At 46.1% G+C, this 24,673-nt stretch overlaps 1 protein-coding gene across 1 annotated transcript; it reads left to right on the forward strand.

The window, feature by feature from the left end:
- Positions 1-613: 613 nt before the first annotated feature.
- On the forward strand, positions 614-24,673 carry LOC143718357 (membrane-spanning 4-domains subfamily A member 8-like). The gene is made up of 8 exons (XM_077209458.1): positions 614-730; positions 14,239-14,443; positions 14,608-14,727; positions 14,820-14,894; positions 15,687-15,791; positions 16,614-16,757; positions 17,471-17,551; positions 24,416-24,673. The coding sequence occupies exons 2-8, from the start codon at positions 14,264-14,266 to the stop codon at positions 24,506-24,508; spliced, it is 798 nt and encodes a 265-aa protein (XP_077065573.1). The 5' UTR covers positions 614-730; positions 14,239-14,263; the 3' UTR covers positions 24,509-24,673.

Below are 24,673 nucleotides of genomic sequence, written 5' to 3' on the forward strand. Positions count from 1 at the left end.
ATGATGAGTTTGAGTCTGTGATGCTCTAGTGTTAGGTCTTTTTTTAGTGTGTTGTACTTTGTAAAATTCATGATTTCCTGTCCTTTTGTAATCTTTTACTTGTTTACTGTTTCCCCACACTAATTTTTCTCAAATGCTCCTTGTTTTCCCTCGTCTAGTCGTGTTTTTTAGTCCTGTGTTTTCTATTGTCTGCATATAGATCCAGCTTCCTCGCTTCGTTTTTAACAGCATTCTAAGGTAATGAATCTGGCTTATACACCCATAATTAACCCAAATGATGCAGTATGATGCAAAACTTGTTTTGGTTTTTTAATGTAAAACACAACAAGTCAATTTGTTCTCTATTTTTTCTCTGTTTTTTAGAAGTCTTGAACTACTGATGAACTACTGAACTACCAATTTTTTCCAAATAAGGTAAGATTAATTGTTTTGACTGCTGATCATAGTTATGTCACATGTTTTGTACAAATACAACAAAGACAAATTAAGTAAGATTTAATTGAATCTTGTTATTGTGAAAATATATTATATTAGAGTAGTGCGTCAGGCTTGATTTCCTGGAAACAGTGAGTATTTGCAACCCCTCCTTTGCAATCCACCCACTTTAACTTTCACTCTGGGAAACAATATTACACCACAGAATGCGTTATTATTATATCTCAGAGGAGTGAACTATAAGAACACACAGCAAAGTGTGAAAAATCAACTGAAGAGAGCATTCCCCCACCAGGTAAAACTAATTAGATCTCATCTGACTACTTTTATACATATTATTATCATCTTTGTATTATGACTGCCTTTTTGTTGTTTTTTAAGACTAAAATTTTATTAATGAGTAGTTTACCTCTAAATGGCTGTAATTCAAGAATGCTGAAATATAAACCTATGGTTGGGTTGGTCTTGTTTTAAAGAAGACATTTGGCAGATTATTGTAGAAGTTAAATAAATTATGAAAGTGAAAAGAAAGTTATAGAAGTTTGAGTTTATTAAAATGTACAATCTTAAAATAAAATTATTTATATTTTATATAAAATATGTATTTTACAAAATATGTTCTACTATAAAACTGCAAGAAAACAAAAGCCCAAAATCTGAACAAGTTGTGTTACAAATTTTGTTCCCACTTTATATTAAGTGGCTTTAAGTACTATGTACTTACATCGAAAAATAAGTACAATGTACTTATTGTGTTCAGGTTGTATTGTAAAAGACTTTTGCTTCTATTTAGGTGATACGGGTAAGGTTAGGGGCTGGTATGGGTTGGTTTAAGGGTAGGTTAAGGTGTAAGGGAAGGGTCAACTTGTAGGGTACAAATGTAATTACAGAAATTAATTACAGCTGTTATTAAATGCAGGTATTTTCAAAATATAAGTACAATGTAAAAACATGCATGTACACAATAAGTCCATTGTATCAAATTATTAATTTCAATGTAATACATAGTACTTAAAGCCACTTAATATAAAGTGGGACCCAAATTTTAGATTAGTATCTAAAAAAATAGCTTTCAGTAAGATTTTGTTTGGGCTTCACACTTTTCACTAGACCACATCCAAGCTCTATTACTGACCATATAAGGGCGCCTCCATTTCCATATATGGTTTGAGTGATCTGAACCATATATTTCCATAATTTTCATACACTTTATGAAGTAGTTATCCTATCCAGAAGTAATATGTGCGGTTTGGCAGTATTTTATTTGTATTTCAACTATAAGTAAAGCAATAAAAAAACATGTATGTGCATTATTGTCACGGTGTGGGTTTTGTCTTGTCTGTCATGTGATTCCCTGTTTGTCATGTGATCCTGCCATGTGTCTTGTCATTTTGTTATTTGTTTGCTTATTGTCCCCAGGTGTTCATTGTCTTGTTGATTAGAGTCCCCAGGTGTCTCGGATTAGAGGATGGATACCCGACCCGAGCCCGACGGGACCCGTCGGTACCCGACGGGCCAGGCCGGGTTCGGACAGATATTTAGAAATTATGTTCGGGTTCGGGTCGGGCTCGGTCACATCAGCGTGATATGGCATTGAACATTTTAAATTTAAAACAGCTTATTATGTTGGTAGCCAATGTGCCTGATGCTTTCACGTGATGCAAACGTTCGTTTTTGTGATTAAAATACATGTAAAATATTACCATAACATCTGTCTTCCTGTGTGCGGAAATTTGTTTATGTAGCCGTGACAACGAAACACGTGCATGCGCGCCTGCGATAAGTGCGCTTGTTTCTCCGTGCGCGCTGATGCACTCATCCTGCTGACATTTCCGAATGTCTTCCTACAGTTGCTTAATAAAAGCAGGCTTTCCACACAAACAAACGGACATGTGTCATTAGTATGAGAAAAAAAAATGGGATTTTAACTGTCGGGCTCGGACATAAATATCTTTATGCCTGTCGGGCTCGGGTCGGGTTCGGTTACTGCTCTGTCGGACGCGGGCCGGGCTCGGACAAAAAAATTTCGGCCCGATCCGCACTCTAATTAACCACGACCCCTTGTTATCTTGTTTAGCTTGTATGCTTGTGTATTTATACCTCTGTGTTTCAGTTGTGGTGTGTCGGTCGCTGAAGTTGTTTGCTGTTCTTGTCCCTGTCCTGAGTTCTGTTTGTTTTATTAAAGTGCATTTGGATTCTCTCTCCGCTTCTTCCTTGCTGCATCGTTACAATTATGGCTTGCCACTGTATACAAAATCGAGAATCCATCATTTTTTTCTGTATATTTAAAACATTTTCAGACCTTTTTTTTCTCATTAAATTGAATTGGTGTTCCCTATCGGTCAGTCACTACAAGGTAGGTCATGACTGACCAATAGGAATCTCGCTAGAGAGGCCAATCTACTTCGCGTGAAACTAAAACAAGCCAATACACATTGGCGTGCAATCATTTGCATCAGCTGCGCGCCCTCGTTAGCGCGGGTATAAACGAGCAGCTGGTGCGATTGCACACTAGCTTTTTGCTTCGGAGCCAAACACTTCGATGCCTCTGCTTCAGTTGAAGTCTACTATTGCAAGCCTCTCTGAACCTCTCCTTCAGCGGTGCGGGCGTGACAACACGACAGCGCGAGCAGTCTCTTTCTCTCTCTCTTTCTTTCTTGTTTTTGTTTTAAAACTGAGCAAAAAGAAAGAGCTGTTTTAACAGCTGGTAAGGTGTGCTTCGAGCGCTCAAAAGCTGTTATAACAGCTGATAAGGTGCGCCTCAGAGCGCGCAAAGGCTGTTGTAACGGCTGGTAAGACCTCAAACGAGACATTCAGCGCACAGACGGGTGCACATTCCCATTTGTGATTGCTGTGACTGTTCCCCTGTGTGTTTCAGCACCAGTGAGAGTAGTTCCTAAAAGAGCTTACACAGATAGTTGGCGTATTTTTCAAAATGACGTTCTATCTGTGTGTTTCTGGATGCGGTATTTCCTGGGGTCGCGGGATGGTCACGATCGCTGCCTCGTGTGTCTGGGCCTCGAACACGCACAGGCAGCGTTCGTGGATGAGTCATGTACCCTTTGTGGGAAGATGACCATCTCGGAGCTGAGGTCGAGACTCACGTTCCTGCAAAGGGGCGGAGTCCCCATGCCTGCACCTCGTTCCAACCCCCCTTCGCGGTTTGCTTCGGGCAGTGACACGGGTGACCTGAGGATTACAGTGAGCGCGTTTCCTTCTGGGATCCAACCCCCTAGGAACCCTCACTCCTCTCATGCTCCGCAACCAGTTGAGCTGCCAACGGAGCGTACTGGAGCATCCTCGAGATGTGTACCAGTCGTTTCGTTCGGCGCTCCCTGCGACGACCAGATGTCGATCGCTGCATCGGAGGGTGGGTCAGACCTCTCCGCGGACGACGGCTCGGAGCCGCTGCCTCCTTCAGGTGTGTCAGCGGTGCCCGAGACGGACCCGGAGATGATGGCCATGCTTTCCCGAGCCGCCAACAGGATCGGGCTCGTGTGGAACCCTCCACCGTGTCCCGAGCCCTCGAGGTTGGACGATTGGTATCTCAGGGTGGCGCACGCTGGTTCTCAGCAACCCACCCCAGTGCCTTTCTTCCCGGAAGTGCATGACGAGCTCACAGGGACGTGGACGGCACCTTTTACTGCCAGAAACCGTCTCGGTGGCTCCTCCTCCCTCACCACCCTTGATGGCGGAGCAGCTAAGGGATACGCGCGTATCCCGCCAGAGGAACGGGCCGTTGCTATGAAACTGTGCCCTAACTCCACTTGGCGTGGAGAACCGTGTCTTCCTTCCCGGACCTGTAAGTACTCGTCGGACCTGACCGGCAAGGCTTACAAGGCCTGTGGGGAAGCTGCCTCTGCCATGCTCGCTATGGCGTTGTTATAGGTTCATCAGGCCAAGGCACTGAAGGACCTGCATGAGGGTGGTCATGATCCACAAGTTCTCCAAGAACTTCGTGCCGAAACTGACCTCCCGCTTCGTGCAACGAAGGTCACTGCGCGGTCAGTGGGTCGTGCGATGTCCACACTAGTGGTCCAGGAATGCCACCTCTGGCTGTGTCTGGCTGACATGCGGGAGACCGACAAGATCAGGTTCCTTAACTCCCCCGTGTCCCAGACCGGCCTCTTCGGCGACGCGGTCGAGAACTTTGCCCAGCAGTTCTCGGCTGTACAGAAGCAGACTGAGGCCATTAAACACATCCTGCTGCGGCGGTCAGCTGCTGCCTCCACCCCACCGCCCGCGGCTCCTCGGTCTGCTCGTCGCCGTGGGCGTCCGCCTGCGTCTGCCCCTGCTCCCGCGCCGCAGCAGCAGCCTCCATCCAAGCGGCACCGTGGAGCCAGTCGCAGGCAGGGCGCCCAGGAAAAGGCAACGCCACTCGTGGAGTGTGCATGCAACCTGAGCGGGCAGGGCACGCCTTGTGCCTGGTAAGCCAAGGCGATGGCATCCGCTATCCAGTGGGCCATCCTCTGCTTGGAGACAGCCTTTCCCTTCTGCTGGCCTCCGTAACAGACAAAGAGCTGGTCTGAGGTCCTGACGCTTTGAGTTCTGTCCACGTACATATGCAGCGCGAACGGGAGTGGCGCTTAAGGTAAGCGGCCCTAGGACGGGCGACCCAGAGGTGGAAGGGACTGCTCTCCAGGATACGATGACTGCATCGCTCCCTCCCCCGGAAGAGGGCCGGGTGGAAAATCCTTTGTTTCGTTTTGTTTGTGTTCCGCCGCTGGCCTTAAAACCAGCGGTACCCAAATTTTCAATAAAAGAGCAGTTTCTATCATCTCTGGGTCCGAAGAGGGCCCGGAGAGCAGTGGGGGGTCGGAATCCTCACCACTCTCATCCGCCTCTTCTATCGCCAGCCGGCAGCCGGTCCGAGAACGCCACCGAGCCGCCTCCCGCACCTCCTGCCCCGTGGAACCAGGTAATTGCTGCACAGCACACTCAGACCCCGCTACGGACCGCCTCCCAGAGAGAGCCTCCCGAGCCGTGTCCCTGTGTTCCACCTCGCTGCCCCACTCCGGGTACGCCTACGGTCCTTTTGGTCCCACTTGTACGGTCTCTGCGTGCCTGGTTAGCGCTCCCCAGGCCGTCTCGCTGGCTCATTCGAACCATCAGGCTCGGCTATGCGATTCAGTTCGCCCGGCGTCCCCCCAAGTTTCGGGCCATCCACTCCACTACAGTGAGAGCAGCCGATGCCCATGTCTTGCGTGTGGAGATCGCAGTCCTACTGGCAAAGGATGCGATAGAGCCGGTCCCTCCAGCTGATATGAGCTCAGGGCACTACAGTCCCTACTTCATTGTACCTTAGAAAGGTGGTGGGTTACGACCAATCTTGGATCTGCGAGTTTTGAATCGGAGCCTCCACAAGCTACCGTTCAAAATGCTCACGCAGAGACGCATTTTCGAATGCATCGTCCCCAAGATTGGTTTGCAGCGATCGACCTGAAGGACGCGTACTTTCATGTCTCGATTCTTCCTCGACACAGGCCATTTCTACGCTTTGCGTTCGAGGGTCGAGCATATCAGTACAAAGTCCTACCCTTCGGGCTGTCCTTGTCCCCCCATGTCTTCACGAAAGTCACGGAGGGGGCCCTTGTTCCCATGAGAGAACAGGGCGTTCGCATCCTCAACTATCTCGACGACTGGCTCATACTAGCACACTCTCGAGATCAGCTATGCGAACACAGGGACCTAGTGCTCAGGCACCTCAGCCAGTTGGGTCTTCAGGTCAACTGGGAAAAGAGCAAACTTTCCCCTGTGCAGAGGATCTCTTTTCTCGGTATGGAGTTGGATTCGGTCGCCCAGACAGCGCGCCTCACAGAGCACAGTGCTCAGTCGGTGCTGAACTGCTTGAACACGTTCAAGGGCAGGACAGCGGTCCCACTGAAACTTTTTCAGAGGCTCCTGGGGCATATGGCAGCAGCATCAGCGGTAACCCCGCTCGGCCTGCTACATATGAGACCGCTTCAGCACTGGCTTCACGGCCGAGTCCCGAGATGGGCGTGGCATCATGGCACTCACCGGGTGGCAATCACACCGGAGTGCCGCCAGACCTTCAGCCCGTGGTCAGACCCCTCGTTCCTGCGGGCAGGAGTCCCCTTGGAACAGGTGTCCAGGCATGCTGTGGTATTCACAGATGCCTCTGCCACCGGCTGGGGTGCCACGTACAACGGGCATGCAGTGTCAGGGGTGTGGACGGACCCTCAACTGCATTGGCACATCAATTGCCTCGAGTTGCTAGCAGTACATCTCACCCTGACCCGCTTGAAAAGACGGCTACAGGGCAGGGACGTGCTGGTCCGTACGGACAACACTGCGACCGTTGCGTACATCAACCGTCAAGGTGGTCTATGCTCCCGTCGTATGTCACAACTCGCCCGCCATCTCCTCCTCTGGAGTCAGAAGCATCTGGGGTCGCTTCGAGCCATGTATGTCCCCGGCTTGCTCAACCGTGTGGCCGACGAGCTATCACGAGCTGTGCTCCCGGGAGAATGGCGACTCCACCCCCAGGCGGTTCAGCTGATCTGGAGAGAGTTCGGGGAGGCTCAGGTAGACCTGTTTGCCTCCTCAGACCTCCCACTGCCAGCTGTTTTACTCCCTGACCGAGGGAACACTCGGCACGGACGCACTGGCACACAGCTGGCCCCGGGGCCTTCGCAAATATGCGTTTCCCCCAGTGAGCCTACTTGCGCAGACACTGTGCAAAGTCAGGGAGGACGAGGAGCAGGTCCTTCTGGTGGCTCCCTATTGGCCCACCCGGACTTGGTTCCCAGAACTCATGCTCCTTGTGACAGTCCCTCCGTGGCCCATTCCTCTGAGGAAGGACCTTCTGACTCAGAGACGGGGCACCCTATGGCACCCGTGTCCAGACCTCTGGAAACTCCATGTCTAGTCCTTGGACGGAACGCGGAGGTTTTAGGTGACTTACCCCCTGAGGTACTTAACACCATCACTTCAGCACGGGCGCCGTCCATGAGACGTGTTTACGCCCTGAAGTGGAACCTGTTCGTCGAGTGGTGTTCTTCTCACCGAGAAGACCCCTGAAGATGTCGGATAGGGTCTGTGCTTTCCTTCTTGCAGCAGGGGTTAGAGCGTAGACTGTCTCCCTCCACCCTCAAAGTACATGCTGCCGCTATTTCAGCTTATCACGACCACATAGATGGCAAAGCAGTTGGAAAGCACGACCTGGTCGTCAGGTTTCTTAGGGGGGCGAGACGATTAAATCCTCCTCGACCCCCCTCCATACCCTCTTGGGATCTTTCCCTGGTGCTTCGAGCACTTAAGGATGTTCCCTTTGAGCCTCTGCAGTCAGTAGACTTAAAGCTTCTTTCCATGAAGACTTTGCTGCTGGTTGCACTGGCCTCTGTCAAGAGGGTAGGAGACCTGCACGCATTTTCGGTTGACGAATCGTGCCTAGTGTTCGGGCCGGGTGACAGCCACGTGGTACTAAGACCCCGGCCTGGCTATGTGCCCAAGGTTCCTACCACTCCCTTCAAAGACCAGGTAGTGAACCTGCAAGCGCTGCCTTTGGAGGAGGCAGACCCAGCCCTGGCTTTGCTCTGTCCCGTTCGCGCTCTGCATATGTACGTGGACAGAACTCAAAGCGTCAGGACCTCAGACCAGCTCTATGTCTGTTACGGAGGCCAGCAGAAGGAAAAGGCTGTCTCCAAGCAGAGGATGGCCCACTGGATAGTGGATGCCATCGCCTTGGCTTACCAGGCACAAGGCGTGCCCTGCCCGCTCAGGTTGCATGCACACTCCACGAGTGGCGTTGCCTCCTCCTGGGCACTGGCATGTGGCTCCTCGCTTACAGATATCTGTAGAGCTGCGGGCTGGGCGACACCTAACACGTTCGCTAGACACTATAGCCTACGTGTAGAGCCGGTCTCCTCCCGTGTTCTCACCCTAGACGGGTAGAAGCACTGAGAGGTCTGGCTCTGTCGGCTTGCTGCACCCTACTGTGCACCCTTATTGCTCCAGAGTAAAACCTGTCGAGTCCTCCATAACCCCTCGGCCCGGACTTGGCGGAGCGTCCGGCGCCAGGCCCTTATCCGCTGAATCCTTGAGAACCGGATCTGGGCTGGGTTCCATATGTGTGACCCTACGGGGATCCCATATGTGTATATTTCCACGGCTGCTCCTATCGGAAGCCCGTGTCTTTCCCTTGGGCTAAGTCACCCATTATTTCAAATGCAGTACAGCCTTCGGGCTAGTCCATATGCATTTCCACATAACTCTTTGAAGAAGTGGCGTCCGCAGCGTTCCTTCCTAAACAGAAAGGGCACACTTTCCCAGTGTTATCCAATATCTCACTGTATGGGTTATCACGGAACAACAGTGTCAGACTCACTCTGTGTAAGCCTCGGCCTATCGTCCTTCCAGGCAAGAAGGTGTAGAGGCTTGCACGGGGGCGCTGGATGGGGTGCAGCAGCTGTGGCGCTTTGGTAGGGATTCCTATTGGTCAGTCATGACCTACGTTGTAGTGACTGACCGATAGGGAACGTCTCGGTTACATATGGTAACCCTCGTTCCCTGAGGGAGGGAACAGAGACGTAGGTCCCGTCGCCACATCCGCTGCCTCCCGCCGGGGCGGCCAGCTTTTTCAGGCTTGGCTCCTCAGCAAAAAACTAGTGTGCAATCGCACCAGCTGCTCGTTTATACCCGCGCTAACGAGGGCGTGCAGCTGATGCAAATGATTGCACGCCAATGTGTATTGGCTTGTTTTAGTTTCACGCGAAGTAGATTGGCCTCTCTAGCGAGATTTCTATTGGTCAGTCATGACCTACGTCTCCGTTCCCTCCCTCAGGGAACGAGGGTTACCATATGTAACCGAGACGTTATCGTTTGAACTCTTGGCATGAGAATAAACTGAGTTCCCTTTCAAGGGAACTCGATCTGCGTTTGAGACGCGATGGGAACGCTCTGCGTCATTACGTCGTGAAGCACGTGTAAAATCAGTCCAATGGTAGCCCACTATGACATAGGTGACGTCATAGACCAGGAAACTATAAAGCAGCCCTGAAATCAGCCCGCGACAGCTTCTGTACCTTCAGCTAGCGCTCTCTGTATATCTGTCCTTGTCTATTTATTGTTGTCTGTCAAGCCCAATATATCTATCATTATTATGGAGAGCAAGCAAGATTATAGACGGTGTATTGTTCCCTGCCCTCGTTATATACGGGTGGGGACACACACATCAGCTTTGTGTTGCTTGTTTGGGTGGAGCATGCTCAGTCAGTCCTCGAGGGGGCTGATTGTGAGCATTGTATGAGTCTATCTATGAAGACGCTCCGCTCTTGCCGATCGTTCTTTGAGGAGGACGGTACGGTCGCATTTTGCCCCCCCTCCGCCCTATCTCAGCTTTCACCTGCAGATCCAGTGTGCTGCGATTTCCAGTTCTGAGGAATTGGTATCGTTAGTGTTTTGTTAAGAAAAAGTGAAAAAAACTAATAAAAATATTAAGAAAAAGGCAGATGCTTGATTTTTCAATAAATAGGCAGCTCATGACTCTGTTGAATAAAGAGGAGCTTTTAAAAGGAGGTTTTTCTAATGCTGTTGCTAGTTAAATATTTACTGGACAGCTGAACATTATGAGAGTGAAAATAAAAAGAGTTTATTAGATGAAATATATCTAAAAAATAAATAAAACTAAATAAAAATAGAACAGGAAAACTCTGTATCTCAGCCTCCTCATCGGGGACTACTGGTTTTTCCCTATCTCCACACTGAGGTGTCGAGATCGTGGAATAAACCGGTTTCTATTTTATGTGTTTAATACCCAAACGTCTAACTAGAGTAATGTTATGGGTATTAAGTATCATGGTATGACAGTGACTTGGATTATAGAGACGCTTGCGAGCTTTCTCTCTCCCGAGTCGGCGTCATCATTTTTAACCCCGACGTTACCCACCAGCCATCTGGTCATCCATCATAATAAATAAATTTTATTAGGCAGTACTGGTGGGTAAAGTATTTAAGGACATAGATGAATGTGAGGATGTCAGCATTGACTCTATTCGAGAATATATATATATATATATATATATATATATATATATGTTTATATGTATACGTTTTTCTGATATAAAAATAAAGAAAAAGAAAGATAAAAATGTCTGTTCTTCTGGACGCTCCACTTTCAAGAAAACTAAACCTTTCAGCGGCGTTCCAGAGATTTCTTCCTCACCAATCTATGTTCCTGAAACTGGCATAGAGTGCAAAGAAGAAGACCTGATGCCGAGGCTATCAGGCTTCTAAGGGTGGTCCCCTCCGGGGTAGGGACGGTTTTGAGAAATCGTTTCTCCTCTGCGCCCTCTGAGGTGCGACTCTCTGAGGAGGGTCGCAGCGCTGCCAGTTCGGTTGTTCCCTGCCGGTTCGCCGTTCAGGGCACCGAGGTGTCAGCGTCCCTATACGATCCTCCGAGGAGGGTCGAAGAGCAGTCAGTTCGGTCTCCCTGCCGGTTCGCCGGTTCAGGGTGCCGAGGTGCCTGCTTTTTCCTAGGATCCTCCGAGGAGGGTCGTATGAACTAAGCTAGTTAGAGGTAGGCAAGATCTGAGGACTGTCGTCATCTCTAATAAAGCTTAGACAAGAAGTCCAGTCGAATGAAAAAATAAATAAATAAAGAGGGACGGTTTTGAGAAATCGTTTGTCCTAACGGCGCCCTCTGGGGTGCGACTCTCTGAGGAGGGCCTCAGCGCTGCCAGTTCGGTTGTACCTTTACAAAATAAGTGGATGCAGCTCTGGCTCCTTTGAGACTCCAGGGCATTCGCGTATTATATTATATGGACGATTGGTTGATCCTACCTCAATTTGAGCATATGGCAGTTCGGCATAGATATGTCGTTCTGTCTCATTTAAAGATGTTGGGGTTGCCAATCAACGCCAAGAAGAGTGTGATCCTCCCAGCTCAGAGAACCACTTTTCTAGGTGTATTATGGGTTTATCTAGGCCAGTCACTCACTGTGAAACAGTTTCAGACTGTGAGTCTCATGGGAGCTGTGTCCAACGTAATTACTTTTGGCCTTCTGTACATGAGACCCCTGCAGTGGTGGCTCAGGACCAAGGGGTTTTCTCCGAGGGGAAATCCGTTTTCGCATGATCAAGGTCACACGGCTATGCCGACGTGCCTCGGTCATGTGGAAGAACCTTGGTTCCTTGCCCTGGCCCAGTGTTGGGGGTTTCTTGTCGACACATAATGCTATCGACGGATGCTTCCCTCACAAGTCGGGAGTGATCATGAGTGGTCGCTCGGCGGAGGGTCCGGACAACACTCTGACGATCTCGTATATCAGAGCAGATATCCTGTTGAGGCAGGGGCTGAGGCCCGGGGAATGGAGACTTCACCCCGAGGTGGTGGAGCTCCTATGGGTGATCTTTGGTCAAGCTCAGGTCGATCTTTTCACATCATACGATACAACCCATTGTCCGCTATGCCCAGCTCCTCTCGGACTGGACGCTATGGTGCAGGTGTGGCCGAGGCTGCACCTGTACACATTCCCCCCGATATCAATGCTCCCGGGAGTTCTGCTGGGGTGCGACTCTCTGAGGAGGGTCGCAGCGCTGCCAGTTCGGTTGTTTCCTGCCGGTTCGCCGCTTCAGGGCGTCGAGGTGTCAGCGTCCCCGTGCAATCCTCTGAGGAGGGTTGTAGAACGGTCAGTTCGGTTGTTCCCTGCCGGTTCGCCGCTTCAGGGCACCGAAATGATTGTTCAATCAAATCCAGAGGCCAGTCTCGAGAGACTGGTTCCCTTATCGGAATTTCTGGCAGCGTGGAAACTTCTGCCAAATATTTCTCTATGGGTCCTGCACATAATAGAAAAGGGTTAAACGGAGTTGTGGAAACGGTGGGCTTTGCCTCTGAGGGGGCCCAGCTCATAGAATCCGGTCTCTCGACTGAGGTCGTTGAGACCGTCCTTCAATCCAGAGCTCCTTCCACGAGAAAACTATGTACATTGAAATGGAAACTGTTCTCTACATGGCGTGGAGAAGGTTTTTTAATCTTGTTAACTGCCCGGTTGGTACAGTTCTCGATTTCCTACAAGACCATTTCTCTGCTGGATTATCTCCCTCCACCTTAAAGGTGTACGTAGCGGCTATATCTGCTTATCACCCCTCTCGGGGCTTCTTCTCTTGGGAGAGATCCTCGTATTATTTGTTTTCTCCTGGGAACATTGAGGCTCAGGCCTGCACTGCAATCTAGAGCACTGGCTTGGGATTTGGCCATGGTACTTGAGGGTCTGGCCTTGGCTCCCTTCGAGCCCATCTAGGAGGTTTCAAAAAAATTCCTCACTCTAAAGACTATATTTCTCCTTGCTATTTCATCTATCAAGAGAATTGGTGATTTACATGCTCTGTCGGTTGCTCCTTCATGTCTGAAATTTGCACCTGGTATGGTGAAACCATTCCTCTACCCTAGACCGGGTTATATTCCTAAGGTCCCACTAAATTTTGGGGGCCCAATAGTGCGGCAGGCCTTTTATCCTCCACCCTTTAATACCCCAGATCAGGAACAGCTTAACCTGTTATGTCCAGTCCGGGCTTTAGATACCTACGTTCACAGAGCTGCTCTGTGGCGTAAATCTGAGCAATTATTTGTTTGTTTTGGGTCACTCAAGAGAGGATGCCCTGCATCTAAACAGGTGATGAGTAAATGGATAGTCGAGGCTATTTCATTGGCTTATGAAGCGGCCGGACAGCCTTCACCTATGGCTGTGCGGGCCCATTCTACTCGGAGTATGGCGGCCTCTATGGCCTTAATTTCGGGAGTTTCCCTTCTTGACGTGTGTAATGCGGCAGGATGGTCCTCTCCGCATACATTTGTCAGGTTTTATGACCTTGACCTCTCCACTCCTGGGGCGAGGTTGCTTGCTTCTTAGTGTGCGCAGGACTTTACACAGAACGGGCATTTGTCACTATGGCGTAGTGGGTATGGGGTTCCCACCGCGTCTCAAAAGCAGCTTGAGTTCCCTTGAAAGGGAACGTCTCAGGTTACGTATGTAACCCTGGTTCCCAGATAGGGAACGAGACGCTGCGTTTGCCTGCCATACTTCCTGCGTGCCCTGATCGACTTGCTTCAGGTTTTCAGAAGCTGTCGCGGTCTGATTTCAGGGCTGCTTTATAGTTTCCTGGTCTATGACGTCACCTGGTCTATGACGTCACCTATGTCGTAGTGGGCTTCCATTGGACTGATTTTACACGTGCTTCACGACGTAATCACGCAGAGCGTTCCCATCGCGTCTCAAACGCAGCGTCTCGTTCCCTATCAGGGAACCAGGGTTACATACGTAACCTGAGACTGTTTCTACCAATATTTCAAGATTTTTCATGTTCATCGCTATTTCAAAATAAAGGCCTGAACACGGCTAATGAGAATGAAAAAATCTTGTTGCAAATTGATAAATTACTGCTCATCTGTAATTTATTTTAAAAAAACCTGACTGTGACTTTGGTAAGTCACCAAATATGAAAACTAGAGATTGTAAGTTTTCAAATGATAAAGGTTTTTACTGAGATATTCTTGTTTTAAATATATACTGGCAAATGTCCCACCTGTGAGATGGTGACAGCTGTAGATCAGTTTAAACATGAGATGTTTGTAATATAATATCTGTGAAGAGTTATTCTAGTTACCAATAATTCTTTGACATGACTGTTTTTATAAGTTTTTCCAGAAAAGGAAGACCACAGATTGTTTATAATAATACATATTAGCATATAATATTTTAATAAATAAAGTGGTAAGATTATTTATGAAAATCTATTTTATATTCTTATCCTTCACATGTTTTTACATGTCTTGATTTTGTACAGGTGAATTTCAGATTCAGAAAGAAGAATGTCTAGTACCGTCATTCCCACAAACTCGTCGCCGCTGATGATCCAGTTTCAGGCCCCAGAACAAGCGGCTCCAGCTGAAACGGGGACAGCGGCTCCAGCGACTGTTTATGTGCCACAGACAGCTTCAGATCCTCAAGTACTTCAGGCTTTTCTAAAAGGCCAACCAAAAGCACTCGGGGTGAGAAATCTTTCAATAACTCATTTTTATACGTGTGAAGGAGGAAAGGTATGGAAACAAATTCAAAAAAGCAGTATTTCAAACATGAACAAACTGTTGGGATGGGTGGGTTTTGTTGTGCAGATCTGGCAACCCTGTTGTACCTGTTTTCTGGTCTTCCTCAGACTGTCCAGATAATGATCGGCCTGCTGATTCTCCTGTTGGGAATCGTGTTAGTCATCGCATTTCGAGAACCAAGATCCTTATTTGCCTTCAGTGGTTTTCCTTTTTGGGGGTCTCTCTTCGTAAGCAAACAATATACAATTTAAGTGCAGTTCTGTATTTTCTAACACAAGCTGAATATTCTAACAGAAGATTCCTTTCTCTATCCTCTCAGTACATTATCGCAGGATCACTCTGCATTGCTGCAGAAAATGCACTTCATGGCAAAGGCTCCTCCAGTTCGTGTTTGGTATGTGCACATCACTTGTTATTTTCATGGTCCAAACACCGAAACTGCCCAAAACTGGATGAAAGTAAAAGTATTACTTTCTTTAAAAAAAAAAAAGAAAGAAAGAAAAGAAACAATTACTGACCCAAACTTTTGAACAGTAGTAATGATTTCTGAATGATCATGTGACAATGAAGACTGGAGTAATGGTGATGAAAATTCAGCTTTGCATCACATAAATAATTATATTTTATAGTATATTCAAATAGAAAACTATCATTTTAAATTATAATATTTCACAATATTACTGTATTTTTGAGCAAATACATGCAAAAAACATTAAATGTAGCAATGTTTATATATATATATATATATATATACAGGTCCTTCTCAAAAAATGAGCATATTGTGATAAAGTTCATTATTTTCCATAATGTAATGATAAAAATTAAACTTTCATATATTTTAGATTCATTGCACACCAACTGAAATATTTCAGGTCTTTTATTGTTTTAATACTGATGATTTTGGCATACAGCTCATGAAAACCCAAAATTCCTATCTCAAAAAATTTGCATATCATGAAAAGGGTCTCTAAACAAGCTATTAACCTAATCATCTGAATCAACTAATTAACTCTAAACACCTGCAAAAGATTCCTGAGGCTTTTAAAAACTCCCAGCCTGTTTCATTACTCAAAACCGCAATCATGGGTAAGACTGCCGACCTGACTGCTGTCCAGAAGGCCATCATTGACTTTAAAGTGCAATTCTAACTTATTAACTTGTTTTTTGTTATTGTTTTTATCTATAGGTGAAAGGTGCACTTGGAATGAACATCTTAAGTGCTTTAACTGCAGGCATTTCCTTAATTTTCCATTCATTGGATTTGACTATACCATACTGTTATGAACATCAGGTATGTTAGCAACTTTTTTTGGTCACAGTTTTACTTGCAGATTATTCAGACACCTTCAACATTTCTCACATTATCAGTTTATTCGCTATAGTTTAGAAAATGGTAATAAAATATGACAAGAACTCAGTTATCAAATCAGTTGCTATTTCACTGGTTTTCTCCATCCTTTTTTCAGACTGTCTCACAAATTAATTATGTTGAATAACTGTCAGCCGTTAAATTTAATTACACAATTACATAACACCAATTTAGCTCAACCAATTACCAAGCAATGCTGAATTTTGTTCAGTCTGTGGTGTAAAAAGGTCACGTTAGCAATTAAATTAAAAACACAACACAAAACATGGTCAGAGAAAAGTGTCTGAATAATTTTTGCTCCAATTTTTTTTAAATAGTTCTTACTGGCAGTCCACTGTATGAAGAATTTTTGGGTAAAATATGTCACAGTTTACTTAATTTATGTAAGTGAGTAAGTGAGCAAAATACACTATAGTGTAGTGCACCCACTAGTAAAAGAAATACCAAAAATGATATCTGGTGTCTGAATAAACTTTTGGTTTGACTGTAGCTACCTACTGCCAAATTATGAGATAATATTAAACATATTTATATGGCAGTTTTCCCCCATGGTATTGGTAATATTGTAGCGAATGAAAATGCTGATTGGCTTGATACTTCTGAAAACCACTAGCCACAGTGGCTACTGAGCAAAAAAGTTAATGTCAAGCCCTGTTTATCATGCAAGAAGGCACTGACATTATACATTAAGTTTGATTTGTTATATTATATTTGTATAAAGGATTGTTCATTCTGCACTTGCAGCCATCGTACGAGTGCAGGTTTTCAGAGACCCTCTTCAATGGGATCATTGGTGTGTCCTTGGTATTCACAGTCCTAGAGTTTATCATCTCCATCTGTCTGTCAGCATTTGCCTGTAAAGCCGACACCTGCTGCTGTTCTCCACAGGTGAGTGATGCGTTCAGGTCTAGAAGCTGAGTGGCTGATATGGTTACTAATTTTTTTTTTTTTTTTTTACAGGCAATTCATTAAGAACAAGTTCTTATTTACAATGGCGGCCTGACAAGTGGAATAACCACTTAGGGAAAAGGAAATAGGGCTAAAATAAATACAGCACATTAGAAATACATACAGGTTAACATTAAACATTTAAAACATTAAATACAATTTAAAACACAACACAGTAGACAACACAAAATGATTATGTAGAGAAGCAACTGCATGTGTCCGTGAACAACGAAGGATGATATAATAGTTTTAAAAGATGAAATTAAAACTAGTGTATCTAGTTTGAGAATATTTTGCAAAGCGTTCCAGTCGCGAGCGAGAAGCAAGACCAAAGGCAGAGTTAGTTGTTGGAATACATAATTGAAGGACCGGGTGTTGTATGTGACAGACTTTTTCAGTTGCTAGGGTTTTCTGGGTGGTTGCTAGGACATTGCAGATTGACAGAAAGACGGGTAGTTTTTCAGTTTCTATTGTTTTCAATAATCTGCACAAGTTTCGACACCAAAATATTTCAGCAAGATTTTTGTCCTTTCCTTTTTCACTTGAAATACAGCGCTGTCTATAAACCTGTAATGCTAGGACTGTCATCCAATGTTAATACATTTATATTGCAGTAAGAAGGTATAAACACAACGTGTATCTTTTTTCCAAAGGTGCTGCATGTTCATCAAGTTGTTATGCCACAGTCCTATGCCTTTAGACCCAATCCCTCCCATGATCTTAACAAATCAGAGGTAAGAGAAGCTTGTGTAAAATGGTTAAAATATCCACGATCCATTATTTGGATTAGTATTGATTATTTATATATATGTGTGTGTGTGTGTGTGTGCAAGAATTGATTAGAATGATCAATAAATAAGCATTAAAACTGATCGCATACCTGTTCCCTTTCGAGGGAACTCACGATGCGTCGATGATGCTTTGGGAACGCCTTCGTGTGATTACCTCCGAAGCACATATGTCAACTAGTCCAATGGGATGAATGAACGCCACGGGCGGGTGACGTCATGACCAGAAAAGGAAGCACATCCGGTGCGTTACTCGCGTTAGCTTTTGTGCCTCAGCTAAGCGCCCTGTGTCAAAACTGTCTGTGAATATTTATTGTTGTCTGTCTGATATATACATATAAACGAAACAATTGCACAAACTCTTGGAATGAGAAGACCTTAGTTTAGCCAATGATGTGCTTTGGTTAAGTCACATGACATGCAATTTTTTTCTGTGGCGCGATTTTTGACAGACTGCCGTCTCTTGTCGGTAGTTGCTGAAAGCAATCTAGAACGTCAGTAACAAACAAGGACAATCCAATATCACATACACAAAAAAAATCAAAACATCATCTCAGTTAAGATATTATGACATATTCACCAAAAAAAAAAGTTTTTATGAAATCAGTTTTTGGTAAATCGATCAAATGTCTGTGTTGCCAAGCGGCAACACTGTGCAATAGTGGAATGACATTATTGCAATAGTTTAGCTAGCTAGACAGGTCAGCTGCAATCTGTTAAGCTGTAGCAATAACAACATTAATGCTAGTGATATAATGTTGATTAGTCATAGGTTAAGGACTGCCAATATGGAAAGCTTTTTGAACTTTTATTCATTCACAGGATATGAATTCTTGATATCCATAATTGTATTTTCACTAAAATGTCACCATAGGCTGCCATTCAAAATCAATTGTTGATATCAATAATTGATTTCTTACTAGTAGAAATATAATTTTGATATCAATCATTTCTTTGTTAGTAAATATGTGAATTCCTGATATCAATAATTCAAATGTCACTAGTTGAAATGTCTATTCTTGATATCAACAATTGAATTGCTACCAGTAAAAAAATCCTTTTTGATATCTGAAAATCTGATATCAATATTATTTTAGATATCTAAAATGTCTAAAATTCTTACAGTAACAATAACATTCATGATATCAGAAATTAACATTGTCACTAGTGAAAATTAAATTATTGATATCAAAAATTGCCATTGTTATAGTAGAAATCTATTTCCTTATATCAATAACTATAATTTTACCCAGTAAAAATGTAATTGTTGATATTAAGAATTAGTATCCTTGAAATGAATAAAAGTTAAAACGGCTTGTCATACTGCCAATGCATTTGTAGGCTATTACGGGAAAAAATCTAATTTAAATGGCTTTTTTTTTCTAAAAAAAAATCCACTGTTGTACGTTGTTGCCGTATGGCAACATATCAAAAAGGACCTTACAATTTAAAAAAATCAAAAAACAATTTTACAGCACTTCAAGTTAAGCCATTCTAAGAAAATAAAAAGAGTCAAATATTTTTTTCTATAGGTCTATCATAATGCGTGGGGTAGAGGGTTAACGAGTAGGGACACACACAAGCTTTGTGTGATTTGTTTCGGAGTGGAGCATGCGATATCAGCCTTGGCTGATTGCCAACATTGTGAGAAGCTTTCGCTTCGCTCCCGCCTGTCACTTTTCGAGGGAAGTGGTCAGGCTCGCGATTCTCAGGGTGCGGGACCCGCGTCTGCCGAGGCAGAGCGGAGAATGCATTCCCGTGGATCGCAAATAGGATCTCTACGGGGTTGGAGACGGGTCCGCGGATCTTATCTCCTCCCTTTCCACGAGGGATCCATTGCTCTCTCTCCGGTCTCGGAAGCCCGCGCTGCGGTCTTTTCCGCCCAGGGAGAGAGATCAATGCTTCAGTGCTCCACCTCCGAGGAGGTTGATGTGCTGGGCATTGAAAGTGACAAAGCACAATCATGGGGGAAATGGATTTGCCATCTCTTTCCCCACCGTATGAGAAATATATATATATATATATATATATATACCCATATATAATAGTTTATATATTATATATAAAATAAAAGTATATATAAAAAGAAAATTAATATATATAAAAAAATAATACATATATATATTTTTTTAATCTAGTGGGAAAAGCATTTACGGCAGTGGGTCTAGCAGGAGGCTGCTTGCACACTATAGCAGTGCTACAGTCTTAATGCGCATGTGAACGCCATCAGCGTCTATCACAGGTTCACGTTTAAAGTCTGTTTAGAGAGAACGGTGTCGTCTTAGCGGCCACTAATTTAATAACAAATGATCATTTAGACGGAAGTGAATCAATCAAAACTAACTTTAGCTGGAAAAAACATTTTTCAAGAACCACTATAAAACCAAACCATCTCTGTTACCTTAAATTATATGCTTATCTCTGTAAAGCTGCTTCGAAGCAATCTACATTGTTAAAAGCGCTATATAAATGAGGATGACTTGACTTGACTACAAGCATATCAGGCTGACCTGCTGGGGTATTTGGACAGAAGTGAGGGAGTTTGGCCCGATGGGGTTTGAGAACTTCGTCGGGCAACAGATTTATCTCTCAGGGATACTAAGGAGACCGCCTGAACATTTGGGAAGTCTATGGCAGCCCTTGTGGTCACTGTGAGACAGCTCTTGCTCAATTTGATGGAAATGATGGATAAAGATACAAGAGAATCTCTCCCTCGCTATGTCCAACCCCCTGGGGCTGCTGGGCGTGAGCAGCTCCAGCCGTCTTGTTTCTCATACGCAACACAGCAGCCAAAAGCCTTCAAAGCAGAAGCCGGATCCGAGGACCGTTCTTCACGCTGAGAAGGCTTCGGCTCAAAAGAAAAGGTCTTGGCGCCAACGGCGTCAGACCGGTGAGGGCAGCCCCAACCGGGTGGAACGGTGTACACCTCATTATACGGTGCCTCAGGGTGCCCCAGGGGACCGTTCTGCCAACCCCGCCACCCTTGGTGTTTCGGGGCGCAGCGGTCTCCAGCGAGCTTCTGGCACAGCGTCAACTCGACATTGTGTCAGACTTGCGCCCTCTGGGGGGGGGTTCGGAAACAGTCAGTTCAGGTGGGTCCTGCCAGTATGCTTCAGGCCCCCTAAACTGGCTGTCTCAATTACACCAGAGGCCAGCCTCGAGGGGCTGGTTCCCTTGGTAGATTTTCTGGTAGCGCTGAAGACACTGCCGAATATATCTCTATGGGTCCTGCAGTTAGTAGTACGAGGCAGATTTGGTTCTCGTCCTCCAGGTTACAATGGGGTGTTGCTCACGTTATTGCATCCCGAGCAGGCTCTGGTAATGGAGCAAGAGGGAAAGACCCTGTTAGCAAAGAAAGCTATAGAGCAGCTGTACTCACCCGACATTGCGTCGGTCTTTACAGTCGGTATCTCATTGTTCCAAAAAAAGATGGAGAACTGCGTCACATACTAGATCTTTGTCTGTTAAAGTGTTCGTGCTGGAACTCAAGTCCAAGATTCTGACATTCAAACAGATTGTGACTCAAATCAGATCCGAGAACTGGTTTGTCACGATAGATCTGAAAGACGCATACTTCCATATCTCCATCCTCCCTCAGCACAGGAGGTCCTGAGGGTTTCTTTCAGGGGCAAAGAACACCAGTATCAGGCACTTCCTTTCGGTCTAGCTCTATCACCCCGCACATTCACGAAGCGCGTAGCTGCAGCTCTGGCCCCGCCAGGCTGCAGTGCATACGCATTCTGAATTGCATAGATGACTGGCAGTCAGCGGTTCGGCATTGAGATGTCGTCCTCACTTATATGCGAAGGTTGGGGTTGAGGCTCAATGCCAAGAAGAGTGTGCTTCTCCAGTACAGAGGACCACTTTACTTGGAGTGGTCTGGGTCTCAGTCACGATGCGAGCCGTTCTTTCGCCCGCTCGAGTAGCTGCTATCCTTACTGCCACAAAAGAGCTAAAGCTAGGCCAGTCACACACTGTGAAACAGTTCAAGAGACTGTTAGGCCTCAGGGCAGCAGCGTCCATTGTGATACCCTTTGGCCTGCTGTACGTGAGACCTTTGCAGTGGTGGCTCAGGACCAGAGGGTTCTTTCCGAGGGGAAACCCATTCTGTATAATCAAGATCACACGGCAGTATCCCCGTACCTTGGTTATATGGAGGAAACACTGGTTCTTGTCCCAGGTTACGGTGTTGGGAGCTCTTTGCCATCAAGTTGCTATCTTGACAGATGCTTCCCTCACCAGCCGGGGAGCGGTATTTGAAGGCCGCTCAGCTCAGGGCTTGTGGAGGAGTCATCATCTCTCTTGGCACATGAATTGCCTAGAGATGATGGTCGTCGTCAATGCGTTGAGACATCTCCTCCCAGACCTGAGGGGCCATCATGTGTTGCTCTGGAACAGTGACTGTTAGGCCTCAGGGCAGCAGCGTCCAATGTGTTTCCCTTTGACCTGCTGTACGTGCAACCTTTACAGTGGTGGCTCAGGACCAGAGGGTTCTTCCCGAGGGGAAACCCACTCCATACGATCAAGATCACGCGGCAGTATCCCCGCGCCTTGGTTATATGGAGGAAACTCTGGTTCTTGTCCCACAGACAACACGTTGGTGGCCTCTTATTTTGGTCCCTCAAGAAAATACGCTATCCGAGGGCAGTGTATATTCCAGGGGGCCAGAATATTGGAACAGACACCCTGTCGAGGCAGGGGCTGAGGCCAGGGGACTCCACCCTGAGGCGGTGGAGCAAATATGGGAGTTTTACGGCCAGGCAGAAGTGGATCTGTTCATGTCTCAGCATACGACGCACTGCAGACTATGGTGCAGACGTAGCCGAGGCTATGTCTGTACACATTTCCCCCTGTTGCTCTGCTCCCAGGAGTTCTGGAGTGAATCCGCCAGGATGGTATAAGCATATTGCTAGTAGCACCAACCTGGCCAAGCTGAATTTGATTTGCGGACCTAATTCTTCTCCTCGACGGCCCTCCCTTGGAAATCCCCGATCAGGAGAGACCTTCCGTCTCAGACAGGGGATGCAATATTGCACTCCCGGCAGGGGATTTGGATCTGTGGGTTTGGCCTCTGAGGGGGCCCAACTCATAGAGAGTGGTCTCTCAACCGAGGTTGTTGAGACCATTCTAAGCTCCAGAGCTCCCGCAATGAGGAAACTATATTCACTATTTCGAGAGTTTTTCACTTCTTGGTGTTACCAGTGTCAGTGGAATCCGGTTAACTGTTCAGTAAACACACTATTTCAGTTTCCGCAAGAATGCTTTGTATCAGGTCTATGTCCTTCCATGCTTAAGGTATATGTGGCGGCCATTGCGGCTTTCCACGCCCTGGTGGGTGGTACATTTTTGGGTCGAGACCCCCTGATCACTCGTTTCCTTCATGGCACTTTGAGGCTGAGGCCTGCAACTTGCACTAGGGTGCCGCCTTGGGACCTTCTAGAAGGCCTATCTGGGGCTCCCTTTGAGCCCCTTAGATTTGGTCTTATAGAAGTTTGTTGAGGCAAAAATTCTGTTAAACATCATCACTGCGTAAGAGACACTCAGAGTCAAATTAATAAAAAGATAAGTATTTATTCTTGCAAGAATAGGTTCAGTCTACTACACAGAAGTTACGCTGTGCAAGAGAGTGACACCCCACAGGAAGATATGAGACAGCCTTTATACTGTTTTCAAGGTTCCTCCTCACCCGCTGTACCTTTCACCCACTCAGATAAGGTCCTTACTGCTGTTCAGTTTCTACTTAAAGACACAAACTGGTACTGAAATAAACTGGCCAAAACTGACCGTCCCTACGGTCAGAGGTCCTGTCCCATATGTTCCTGAAAAGTCACGCACAAGCACGTACACACATATACTTTTATACATTGAATAGGTTCTGTCTCTTATGATACCTGTTTGGGATCGATGACTATTAACATTTCTACAACAAGTTCTTTCTTTTAAGATTATTTTCTGCTAGCTATTTCGTCCCTCTAAGAGTCGAGACCTTCAGGGCCTTTCAGTCCCCACCTGCCTTGAGTGCACCGGGGATGGCCAAGGCAATCTTACCCCAAACATGGATATGTTCCTAAGGTGCCTACCATTATTCCGAGGCCTATTGTGCTGCAGGTTTCTGTCCTCCCCCATTTATCGGACCAGGAAAACCTGAACCTTTTGCGTCCAGTGCTCGCACTTATGTTCATCGGACTTCTCTGTCGAGAAAATCCAACCTATTGAGCAAATAGATAGTAGAGACTATTCTTCTTGCTTGTGAGTCCTCTGGCCAACCATTTGGTGGTCAGGGCTCATTCCACCAGGAGTATGGCTTCTTAGCTTTATTATCTGGAGTTCTCTCCAATACGTTTGTGATGCGACGGGCTGGTCCTCACCACTCACATTCGTGAGGTTTTACAGCTTGGACCTGGATGCTGCCCCAGGTTCCCAGGTGCTTCTTACTTAGTTTGCCGACAGTTTTATCATCTGGCATTTTGTAAGTACGGTGGATTGGGTATTCTCGTTCCCAAAGCATCATCGACGCATCGCGAGTTCCCTCGAAAGGGAACGTCTCAGGTTACGACTGCATCCTGCATCCCTGCGATCGACTTTGCTTCGGCTCTAGAAGCTAACGCGAGTAACGCACCGGATGTGCTTATATTCTTTTCTGGTCATGACGTCACCAGCCCGTGGCGTTCATTCATTCCATTGGACTAGTTGACATACGTGCTTCAGAGGTAATCACGCGAAGGCGTTCCCAAAGCATCAGACGCATCGTCTCCTTCCCTTCTCAGGGAACTAGGGTTACAGTCGTAACCTGAGACGTTTTTCTTGCAGGTACCTCTGGTGAGCGACTCTTCCGTGTATCCCAATCCTGCAGATAATCCCCCACAATACAGTGGAAGTTCTGATCCTAAATATAAATATTAAAAAGTGGACAGAGCTGTGGTCCTGCCGTTGGGTTCTAAGCTTTCGCATGACACACGGGTTCTTCCAGTGATTCAGGCCTTGTCCACACTAATACGTGTGGCATCTTTTAAATGCTGTTTAAACTTGTGACAATTCTTGATAAATAAAATTGTTGTAAAAAAAAAA

This window comes from Siphateles boraxobius, unplaced genomic scaffold (genome assembly GCF_051911475.1).
Source record: "Siphateles boraxobius isolate OS27281-9 unplaced genomic scaffold, OSU_SipBor_1 61, whole genome shotgun sequence".
In the NCBI taxonomy this organism is placed as follows: Eukaryota; Metazoa; Chordata; class Actinopteri; order Cypriniformes; family Leuciscidae; genus Siphateles; species Siphateles boraxobius.